The sequence below is a fragment of the Candoia aspera genome, chromosome 1 (assembly GCF_035149785.1).
Source record: "Candoia aspera isolate rCanAsp1 chromosome 1, rCanAsp1.hap2, whole genome shotgun sequence".
Classification (NCBI taxonomy): domain Eukaryota; kingdom Metazoa; phylum Chordata; class Lepidosauria; order Squamata; family Boidae; genus Candoia; species Candoia aspera.
Genome location: NC_086153.1, coordinates 188,945,213 through 188,957,185, shown reverse-complemented (window position 1 = coordinate 188,957,185; position 11,973 = coordinate 188,945,213). Strand labels below are relative to the sequence as shown.

The following is an 11,973-nucleotide window of genomic DNA, read 5'->3' as shown; positions in this document are numbered from 1 at the left end:
CATTCAGCAAAAGAATACTTAAATAATCACAAATACTTGAATAACATATAGCATACACAGCAGACAAAGAACCCAGATTTATATCTTAAATATACCTTTAGCAGGAGGTTTCTTCGCTTTTGCAGTAATTGATACAGGTATTCTTTCTTTTTTGATAACTCTCTCAGGTTCCTCAGGAACTTTAAAGATATAGTACATTAATATATAAGAGCTGAAAAGGCTTTAAAAACAGCAAGACACCAACATACATTTCTGATGCCAGACAAAATATACACACATTTGATTAAAGAAGATATTTGACTTTATTGTAATTGCATCTCTTTTATTTACGTTATTCCTTGTACAGTGTATTGCTTTTGGATTAAAAAGAGATGTGAAATCTTTTACATTTGGTAGGTTAAGACATTTTTTTTAAAGTATGCATTTTTCAAATTCCATCATGAAGAAATTTTTGGCAGTTACAGGCAAAATCTTTTGGGTATTCTTCAACTTCTGATTGACCACTGTGTTGTCAATGAATAGCACTGAATACAAAGATTTGTTGTGATAATGGGTACTGTTTTCTCTACACAATTTTTCCAGAGAATATCCAAGATGAGTAGAAGTGACCAATCTTTCAGTCCATTAAGAAGATATTATGTTAAGTCTGTGCTGAAATGACTGAATTTCTATTGGCCTTTTCTATAAACTTCCTAAATGCTACTTTCTGAAGATTTTTCCTATTCTAAGCCATTTTACTAGAGAGATGAAGCTTTCAGTGTAGGAAGTAGAACAGCTCAAGCAGTTATCCAAATTAAAAATTGAAAAGGAAAAAAGCAAACATTTTTTTAATGCTGTGCAAAATTTACCTTCTTAGATTGTTAACCTATTCTGTTGTGTTGAAAGGATAGAATTCTGTTGTGATAGAAAGAACTATCAAGAACTATTATTTATTCATTAGGCCATTAAGCCTTCCTTACTATTAATGAGGATCAGAGCCCTCAGTGATTCATACCACAGTTATATATCAGTAAGCTTCCCAATTCTATTGGAGATAACAAGAGACAGGGATACTTCGTTCTCTTGGAGAACTAATATTTTTACAAATAAATGATAAATATTCATTTTCTTAGCAAATATTAAACGGAGGTGAAATGTTGTCATTTAATTACTCGGCTTTTGGTTGCTGCCCCTATGTTTTTCCTCACTGACATCGTACCTGTATATGAAATGTCCTCTTCTGCGTAAAGAGAAACAGACACTTCCTCTGTATAACCCCAGTGCTCTTCCATGGCTGTTATTAAAGACATAGTATTTCACTTTAGAATACCACATGAGGAGTACTATTTAAGGCATACTATAAGAATTCCCATGAGACTGATGGAACTATTTGAGATTAAAGACTTCCCCATAGAACGTAGACAGAAAGAAAGAAAAATAGGCCTTGTCCATTCTCCTCAAATGATTTTGGAAGGAAGCTATTGTTTGATTTGAGAATTCATAAGATTGTCTTATTATTTATATTTATTTATTGTTTGTTTTGTCCAAAGCTCAAATACCTTTTTCTGGCGGAGCTACTTTTCTTTTGGGGATAACCATTGATATTTTTTCTTCAGAGACAACTTGCTTTGGCACTTCTGGCACTTCTGGCAGTTGAAAGAAAGCGATAAGAAAACCATGCCATGAATTTACACTTTTATCTATAAATCGTTGATGCTAATAATTATATGAATGGGATGATGGACAAAAATTTCCAAACAACAGCCAAATTGCTAAACAAGACAATTCTTCTAAGAAAGTCAGCAACTTGACAACATAGCATTAAACAGTCGTACGCTGAACAGATGTTAAAAACTCTATATTACACCTATATCATTTACAGAACACAGAACAGTGTTTTTGTTTTAAAATTATCTTAAAATGAAGCAGTTTTTTACAATGCTGATTCTATAGTAGAAATAGTATTTATTAATCATGATAAAGCATACCAAAAAGAAAACAAGTAAACCCCTGCAAAAATTTACATCAATAGTAAATAATTGCAAGATAAAGATTCAAGGCGACACTTTTTCAACAAAGGCAAGAACATAAGAAACACAAAACTAATGACACTTAAGAAGAGTGCTAAAGGACTTTTTCATTACTATAATAAAAACGGTAATCCAAAATACAGTACAGAGTTCAGTAATCTTCTACCATCTAGTGACCTACAGATGTGTTGATTTCAACTTTTATTGGCTGCACTGGATAGGAATTGTGGAAGTGGAATCCAATATATCTGAAACAATGTTCCCAGATGGGGAATCAAATCAATTCAATCTATTGATTAGCATAAGCCGATAACTTGTAATAACTGGAAAAATTAACTTGCACTATCAAGAATGTTAGCTAATCAGTTGCCTTTTACCAATTCATTAATTAATAGAGTAATTTTCAGCATGACTTACATAATATTAAAACCTTAATATAGGGGCCTTTTTGTGGGTAATATCTAGCCTTATAATTTAACTATTTTTATTTCGTTTGAATGGCAAAATAGATCAACAAATAAATAATCCTAACTCTTGGACCAACCACTCTGAAATGTAACTTCTATAATTTATAGTTGCCCCTTACTAATTAACTAACTAATTTGATTAGTATACTGATTAAACATTGCAGACATAAAAAGTAATACAGGCGTATAGCACAAAGTATTTCAGAGCTGATATTTATTTATATACCAATTAACCCAATATTCTTTCTTTGTTAAAAGCCAGAACAAAACATTTTTGCAAATGTTTAGCCAAAGCTGAAATGTGTCCTCCTTGGAAGCAGCTAGCTCACAACTTCTGCAATTTCCTAACTGATGCAAAAAACTTTTTATAGAATCAGACAAGTAGTGTACCTTTAGGTGGTGGTGGTGGTGCTACCTGTCTCTTAGGTATTGGAACATGGACTTTCTCTTCTGGGACAACTTTCTTCGGCACAGCTGGCACTTGAAAAATATTTATTTTTTAGTTGATTTGAATTATCAGTATGGGATAAGTACTAGGTCAAAGTTACAAAATTACACTGTTATTAATTACAAACATTATTAAAGATACGAAGACATCGACATTGTACATCAAACAGGAAACAAAGACTATTCAGCGTAATTAGAGAAACAAGACAAAAACTGCCTACTTTGGCATGCTTTTGATCCCCCACTTTCCTTATATAAAAGGTCCTTCTGATGATGTTCTGTTAGTGATATCACAAAGTGCTTCTGAAAATCCACCAATTTTAAAAGTGGGTTGCTATTTTTGTCCTAGAGGTGGAAGTTTGACCAATGAAACCCATAGTCTCCTTGGGCTGTATTTATTCATTTCTTCTCAGCAATTTATCAAACTTATACTGCCATTTTTAGTTCCTAGTCAAGATTAAGGTACAGATGCCTATGACAGAATTTAGAACTTGATGCACCTTTTTTTGGTGGAGCTTCTTCCTTTTTAGAGACAGCAATTTTTTCTTCGGTAATCACTTTTTTCTTGCGGACTTCTGTCACTTAAAAAAAATAATGAAGGTAGGCCTATTGAATGCATTTGAAATAGGCAAAATATTTTAAACTGAATTAGTCCCCTTTAACAATCAATATGAATTTTGATGTTTACAACAGGAATTAGACAAGAGATGAGACTGAGGATTTGACAACATTACAGGGAGAAGACTAAAAGAAGGGCCAAAATACGGTGACAATGAAGATACTATTCATACAAACCAAAACTGACTAGCTAAAAATATACAACAAGAGCTAGACAAAACACATCCCTGATTTGTTGTTTGTTTGGTTTATTTACCTTTGGCTGGTGGGGGCTCTTCAACTTTAGGTGGAACCTTCTTTTCAGGAGGGACTTTCTTGGGCACTTAAGAAATTGCATAATGTCAATAACATTTGAACAACGTTACAGGAAAAAAACACTCTGAGAACTAAGGACATACAGATTTCACTGAAGACACATGTGGCTAGATTACTTAGGAACACTTAGTTTTCACAGTTCATGAAAAAGAGATTAGTGTAAATTTATACATCTTTTTCTTCCTACCTTCCCTCCCCTCAGTCCATGTAAGATTAGATGGCTGACAATCCCCTTTGGCTGAGTAACAAGAAGCAGTAAATTTATACCTCTTGCTGGAGGAGCTTCCACTTTCTTGGGAGGAGCAACTGGTTCTTTCTTTTCTGGTTCAGGTCTCTTCCAGACCTCTGGAACTTTAGAAAGAATATTTAGGTATAAGCAACACTTTCTAAGGACTTCTTATGCAGTGTTACCAATTGCCTCTTTAAATTTTATGGAAAGAAAGGGGGGAAATCCTAGACACAAAGTGCAAGTGAAATAATTCATTGATACATGGATGCACGAAGCCATACTACCCCATAGCAACAGCAGAAAAAAAAAGGTATTATATGAAATCAACCTGAGTCACTGAGCTGGTTCCAGGTACTACCATCTGCATAAGGAAGAGTTCCTTCTGTTCAAGTCCAGCTTCCTATCCAGTGGAGCACTTCCACTGTTGGGACAGACTCCTATTTCCCCTGCAGATTCCTACCTCCCATAATCCTTTGTTCAGGGACTCTTCCAAACAGCATTGGACATTCCACCAGGGGAAGGGAGCCAATGTAAAGATTGTTTCCTCCTGACTTGCCAGTTGAGTGGAACTTGGCTTAGACTACGCTCGCACAGGTGGGAGGAAATGTTGGTTCTAAGCAAAAACTGCCACAGGTATTATTCTTCTGGACTCTCTTCAAAATATGGCTATAAGGGATTTTTTTAAATGACATTGGCAGGCTAAAATTTGAAAGCAAGTAACTGCTAGTCCAAAAAGAAGCACGCCGCTAAAAGGACTACCCTACAATGAAAGGATAAACCAAAGAAAATATGTGAATTAAGCAACCCTTATATATGAAGAGGTTAATGAGATACCTTTAACTGGTGGCACTTCTTCAGGAACAGTAATATGTACTTCCTCCTCAGCATAATAGGCCTCTTCTGTAAATGTAAAGGCATTGCTTAGAATGTACAGTTAAATAGTTGGAATAAGAAAATTTACAGTTAGCAAAAAGGAAAATGAGCAAGAGTTACAAATATGCTTCATTCACTGGACTGCATGCTACATTATGTGGATGCCTGCAAATGTATTCTCCGGTAGGATTTAATGCACTGACAATTCCTCTTGTTTTAGAGTATAATCAAAGGAAATAAGTGCCACATATATAACAGATTGCAGAATCAATTATTTATGAGTCACACACATTTATGTATATGAGATAATATTCACATATTGGGCCGGTTCAGACTCTGGCATGTCAAGTAACTGTCCATTTCCTAGAGTCATGGCTAACCAAGTTTAATACTCAGAAAGGTGTCTCAGAATGTCTTACATCACATATACATGTATTAATGGGTTAATTCATTATTAAGTTCCTTGCTTATAAGATGCAGTAACCTAAAACAGCAGCAGCAGCAGCAATGATAATAATGAAGATGACGATAATGTTGTATAATATTTAAAATATTTTGCCTCTCTCTGAAATAAAGCAGCAACGTAAGAAATCCCCTTGCTGTTACAGTTGGCTTAGAAAGTGTGAGCATGTAGGATAAATAAGGAAAGCTGGGACCTCAGACTCAGAGAAACTGTCTGAATGTATGCTGTACCCTTAAGGTAAGAACATGAATAGCCAGGAGACAAGCTAAGGGAGGACAAACGGAGGAGTGGAACTGAAACCTCCTTTTTCTGGAAATGACAGGAGCTGGAAAAGCGTGCTGAGTTAATATTTCAGGAATGCTATATACATGGAGAAATCAAATACATTGAGTTCTATATGACTTATTCCCGAATAATTATGTACAGGATTGCAGCTCAATATATCTTTAAGATATACAAAATTGTTTTTTTTTTTAAAGATTTCTTTATCCTTGCATTAGGTTACTGGATTCTGGATAGTTACAATATGAATAGTATTTGCAAACGTTTCCATGTTCTCCAACTTAGGGTACTAAAAGGAAGACATTTATATTAATGTTTCCATATGGCATATTTATTTAAGAATAATAAAGTCCCTTTCAGATGAAATGTTGTGATGAATCAACATGCAAAAAAAAGGAAGTCTTATTATGTAGAGATGCACGCATACACCATCTGGAATTCTACATGAATGTAGATTTAGAAGCATCAACGCTGCTCTACAAATGCATTACGTATGTATGTATTTGGATGGGGAAAGCAAGATTCGAGACAGTGGTGTTTTTTAAGCAGCCTTTAAGACTGATTTAGAAGTTGATGTGCTCCTCACATCAAAACAAGGAAGAAGATGCAGATATTCTTAAATACATTGTTTTAATGTTCAGTTTGTATTCAACTATTCACTTGAATGAAACAAATCATACCATAATTACTGTATGATGGATTTAATTTCAAAATGGCACAAATGTTGTAATGACAGTTATGCTACTGCAGGAAAGATGACAATTCTTTAGCTTTTGAATAGTGGAATACCTGTTACTTCTGAAATCTCCTCCTCTTTCTCATAAGAGACTTCCTCTTCTCTCTCATAAGAAACGGGGGGTTCTTCTACTACTACTACTTCTTCCTCCTCCTCTTCTTCCTCTTCTTCTTCTGTCCATTTTTCCACTGTGGAGATTTAAATGATGAGTTTATCTTTAACATTACTATGGGATAGGATACTATGTTATATTTCCACTCTTGTCAGGTGAATGTATTAATGTATGAAAGAACAGGAATTGGACTGAGTAGACAAAAATACACAAATTTATGTATGAATGCAAATCTATTTTATAAATATGAATAAATGAGTATCAACGTCAGTGCCTTGACCTGGGGGCAGGAAGACTAAAAGAGGATTTAAAATAAAGCAATGTATTATGGAGATTTATTTGCCCTTCTAAGGCTTCCCTCCTAATTATGGAATTTCATAGTACTGTCATCATGTGACAATTGTTCTCTGAAGAAAAGTGGGATTGGAATCCAGAGAAGTTCCTCCATCTTCTTAAACACCTGAGGAAGATTACAGAAGATCATTCTCCTAGTCTTGTAGAGTTACTTAAGTCTTCTGCTAGTGCTTATGCAAGCACTCAGAGGACAAGAATTTTGGATTTTCTCTTTCTGCTCATAGTTCCTCAGATCCAAAGACCTCCTCCCAATGCACACAGAGTACAAACATATTCACACATAAATGCACAGATGTGTCAAAACAATTAAATGGAGGGTGGGGTGGATTATGTTCAGGTAAAGTCATGGGACAAAACTGAAGAAAAGTTACTTTTTTCAAGGGTCTTGCCCAGATGCAAAATCTTGTCACATATAATGGTGTTCCAACGATACACAAATTCAAAACAGAAACAAACCATTTATGTTAACAGAAGCAGAGAAAAGCAGAACAAGCGGGCAGTTATTTAAAAACAAAAGTGTCTAGAAAAATGAAAAAAAAATGGTTCACAAGTCCAATTATTTGTAAAGATACCTTCAGGTAAAGGAGCTTCCAATCTTTTAGAAATGGTAACAGATACTGTTTCTTCAGAAACAAATCTTTTCTCTTCTAAAACAGCCCTCTTAGGCATCTTGGGCACTTTAAAAGAAGTTAAACGTGTACAGATTTAACTGGAATATATACATTCCTGGCAGATGACTGCAACTATTTTCAATATTTATTTGAGAGTTTAAATGGTGCTGGAGTGAGAATTAAACTGAACAGTACCTTGAATAAGCAATGTACAAATAAGAGCTAAACAGCATTACAAAACAAATACGTGAAGCCCATCTCCCTACCTCCCATTGTCTCTGCAGCAATGTCTTCATGAGTTACTAGCAATATGCATGATACACAGTGAAAAACATGGAACAACAGTCAGCACACAACGAGAAAAGACACTCTTCGATATGATCAAGTCATTCCAACTTTTTTCCGAGATAATACCTTTCGCTGGTGGGGGTGCAACTCTTTTGGGCACGGCAACAGGTACTTTTTCCTCAACGATTACTTTCTTTGGTACCTCAGGCACTTTAAAGAGAGGATTTGAGTTTAGTGTCCAAATTTTCAAGGGTAACCGAAGTGCAAAGCATGCATATAAAATAGAGAGGATTACAGTCAAGAAGACAGTGTATCAACGAACAGTGCAGAAGTAAAACCCAGATGGTTTTTCTTCTTTTTCAACTTTTGTTTTCTCTTAAAGGAGGGTACTATACCTTTAGCTGGAGGAACCTCTTCTTTTTTACGAGGTCGGGGTATTTTCTCCTCAGGAACTGGTTTCTTGGGCACCTCAGGTACTTTTAAAAGAAGCACATAAAACAGTATGTAGAGGCTTCAGAACCTAATTATGACTGATATCCTGAACAACTGCAAACAAACTTGAGCATAAGGCTCAAGTGAACTGTGGTGTGACTGAACACCCATATGGTTAAAGTGAAAATACAAAGGGAGAAATAAAGGAACTGGTCTCTTTTTAATAAAGGGGTGTGATTCTTGTACCTTTAGCTGGGGGAACCTCTTTTTTCTTCGGAATGGCAACTTTTTCTTCTGGAACGACTTTCTTAGGTACCTCTGGCACTTTAAAACAGATTTTAAAATGCCAAAATTTAATATAATTAAAATCAAGCAGCAAGTATATTTATCAGTCTGTGAGCTCATCAAGTATAATACTGTGAGTGAATTCTTAATTGAATCACAGCCAAATGGAGAAATCTCATCTTCCTCTGCCTTCCCTGTAGGAGATCAATAGGTAGTTCACCCCATCTCTGATGCTTATAATAATATTTGGATATACCGTGAGTGCCTTCTGACATATTTAATGGAACTACTGCTAATTCCAGCATCTAGTGTCTAAGCAAAAAATAATTGTTTATGAAGGCAGCATTGCATGGATGGTATAGCAAAAAAGAACAATTGTAGCATTACCAGTTGTGGGATCTCAGACCAGTTTTGAAAATGTGCCATAGAATAAATGTTTGAACCAATAAAATAAAATAAAATACTCTATTTTTAAAGTTCTGTTACATACCTTTAGCGGGTGGTTCCACTTTTTTAGGAATGGGAACAGGCACTTTTTCCTCTGGGACCGGCTTTGGCACTTCAGGCACTTTAAAGATATTAAAAGTAAAACAGAGAATTCCTTGGATATGTATCAACAACATTCAATGGTTAGTGATTTACATGTTAAAATGAAGGAAAAGATGGCAATTTCGAAAGAGATGCACCCAGTCCAGCCCAACATTCAGGTGGTCCTCAGGTTAAGATTCCTGATGTCCATCAATAAGCAAAAATGTCCACCCTAGCACTAACAGCTAAACACAGAAAAATATTAATGATGTCAATTTGAACACCACCACCCCGCAAAGCACCCAAGTAGAAAGATAAAAACATAAGGAATGTTAATTCTACTGAAAAGTCTAATTTCTAATTAAGTACCTTTAGCAGGTGGTGGTACTTCTTTCTTGGGGATCACAGCAGGTTTTCTTTTTTCTGGAACAAGTTTCTTAGGTACCTCAGGAACTGTATTGTCAGTTTAAAAAAGAGAATTTTAATATTTTAGAACTCTTGTTTGTGGTGTGTGTGTGCTGAATATTCAGCAATTGCTCCAACATGCTCAAAGAAGTAGAAGTGAGTTGTATGACAAAAGCATGTTACTAAATCTTAGGTGTTATTAGAAAATACTATTCTCACAGGATGCAGTCACAAAAACAGCTGCATCAAACCTCACTGATTTTGACTGTATTAGTATTTTCTAATATCACCGAAGATTTAGTAACATGCTTTTGCATAATGTGCCTTCTTCGATAAGTCCTAGTCCCCTATTCAGACACAACAGGCCTTGCCTCCTATACCCCGTTCTGCTAAAAAGCAAAACTCAGCCAATTATTCTTCATGTCATTGAAGTATGTCTGAAGGATATATACACAAACATATACACACATATATAAACAATGTATGGATACATAACATTTCTGAAAAGAATGAAGGCCAGCAAGCTTCTGCCAGTTGGTGTACCTTTAGCTGGAGGTGGCTCCATTTTTTCAGGAGGAGCAGGTTTTTTCTTTTCTGGCACTGGCTTCCTTGGCACCTCAGCAACTTTAAAAATACACAATATAGAAGTTTAGAAGAGTGCTCAGGATGTATTCATACTGAAATACTGTTCAACATTAACAGTAATGTTTTCTTTTAAAAAATCACATATTATTCTAACAAAAAGAGGTACAGTTATGAACGATCAATCGAATATACAGAATTAACAGAAATGAGGTTAATAGAAAGGCTGCCTCCCTATTACAGCAAAAAGATATTGTTATAAAATCAGATAAAATCAAAGTCTTTCTCATAGACTAAACTTAAGGGTAACATTATATTTGAAAAACATTGTAGGGTTTGCTAATTTGTTTATAAGTCCAAATATAGATGCTCAGAAACCTGGAGAAAGACCAACAAGAATATGAAATAACAAGTAGAGAGATGCAAGGATCAGTCTCTTGATAGCTAGAAGTTTACCTAAGCCCCCACACTAAAGCCAATTATTTAACTCAGTTCTTCCGAACCTATAATCTAGGGACCAGTGATAATTTCCTAGTTGTTACTTATATGGATGACAAAATAAAATAATAGCTTTTTTTTAAATCATCAAAATCTTGAGAGATCACCAAATCTCTCAGAATTTTGCTTTTCTTCCTCAAAATCTTAAAAGATTCTAAGTAAGAATATCAAAATTGCAGAAGATTTGGCAATCTCACAAGATTTCAGTCAATTAAAAAATGTTATTTTTTTATTCCACTTTGGAATAATGTAGACACCATTGGGGGAAATGTATGATGTGATGCCCCTAGACACCATGTTGCCAAGCTCTGGTATTTAAGGTGGTTCTCAGAAGCTTTTAATGATGATGTTATGAACTTCCCAAAGTTGGGTATTGTTGATGTAACTGATTTTTAAAAAAAATCTACCTTTAGGTGGTGGAACTTCAGGAACTTCTGCATAGACCTTTTCTTCTTCATACTCTTCTGGTTCTTTAAAAGAAAATGGAAAATGGAAAAGTTGTATTTATGCTACTTTCTCCATAAAACTAAAATACCTGAAATCAATTTCGATGGCCAGTTCACAAAAGAGTGAGAGACAGAATTGTTCCTGCTATCTTTGTTCCCTAAGTTCCAATTATTCTTCTGAACATGAGTACATAGCTTTTATGTTATAACTAATGCAAGTACAGTGGTGAAATTTACTATTCTATATATTCATTTGTCATCTGTACAGCACTCAAGAGATTTTTTAAAAAGGTATACAGAAATGTAACTACACCGAGCATGTTTAGAACATGCTAGGAAGTTAGGAATTTATATGAAATAACTTATTACCAAACTAGGTAAAGCTATGTTAAAATAAAACTGAATTTACCTTCACTTGGGTATTCCACGTAGAAGCCTTCCTCCTCATACTCTTCAGGTTCTTTAAAGAGAGTTATCACATTTAAAAGATGCGTTTACACTATTTTCAATACTACTGAAATGGTCCATATAGTAAGACAAAACAGAGATATGAAATAGAACCCAGAGTCATACTCTGACCTCAGTGCAGGGAGATACTTATGGTCCTAAAGTTATAAAGGATAAATGCCTTGGGCATTTCAAAGGGAGCAGGTTCTCACAAACATGAGATGGCTCACAAGTAAAAGAATGAGGCGATTCTTTTTCATGGGAGACAGTTCTGTGCTATGCTCAAAGCTGCTATAGTCAGAAAAGAGCACTGAATAGAGACAAATGCATTTAATTGGCCCATTTCTTTTTTCACACGGAACAAGGTGGTAAGAGATAAAAGAAATGATATGTGTTTGTAGCTACCTGAACCATATCTATATTCTTCTTCTTCATGATAGGAAACAGTCACTTTTTCCTCTGAAATAGTCCATTTCTGTTCAGCTGGGACTGAAATAAGAATTCAGTCAAAAATATGAAATTAAACCTATGAAACTGGTTTGCAAA

The 11,973-nt window shown here is 35.0% G+C and overlaps 1 protein-coding gene across 1 annotated transcript in view; it reads right to left on the bottom strand.

Moving 5' to 3' along the window:
• Positions 1 to 11,973, bottom strand: part of TTN (titin) — a 286,118-nt gene that overhangs the window by 154,912 nt on the left and 119,233 nt on the right. Inside the window, exons 116-133 of the mRNA XM_063305418.1 lie at positions 11,833 to 11,916; positions 10,942 to 11,004; positions 9,998 to 10,078; positions 9,419 to 9,502; positions 9,012 to 9,089; positions 8,483 to 8,560; positions 8,200 to 8,280; positions 7,931 to 8,014; positions 7,478 to 7,582; positions 6,493 to 6,627; positions 4,920 to 4,985; positions 4,124 to 4,207; positions 3,798 to 3,863; positions 3,424 to 3,504; positions 2,867 to 2,956; positions 1,539 to 1,625; positions 1,199 to 1,273; positions 96 to 179 (exon numbers count right to left, since the gene is read on the bottom strand). Coding sequence (XP_063161488.1) covers positions 96 to 179; positions 1,199 to 1,273; positions 1,539 to 1,625; positions 2,867 to 2,956; positions 3,424 to 3,504; positions 3,798 to 3,863; positions 4,124 to 4,207; positions 4,920 to 4,985; positions 6,493 to 6,627; positions 7,478 to 7,582; positions 7,931 to 8,014; positions 8,200 to 8,280; positions 8,483 to 8,560; positions 9,012 to 9,089; positions 9,419 to 9,502; positions 9,998 to 10,078; positions 10,942 to 11,004; positions 11,833 to 11,916 — 1,506 coding nt within the window. The remainder of the gene's footprint in view (positions 1 to 95; positions 180 to 1,198; positions 1,274 to 1,538; positions 1,626 to 2,866; positions 2,957 to 3,423; positions 3,505 to 3,797; positions 3,864 to 4,123; positions 4,208 to 4,919; positions 4,986 to 6,492; positions 6,628 to 7,477; positions 7,583 to 7,930; positions 8,015 to 8,199; positions 8,281 to 8,482; positions 8,561 to 9,011; positions 9,090 to 9,418; positions 9,503 to 9,997; positions 10,079 to 10,941; positions 11,005 to 11,832; positions 11,917 to 11,973) is intronic.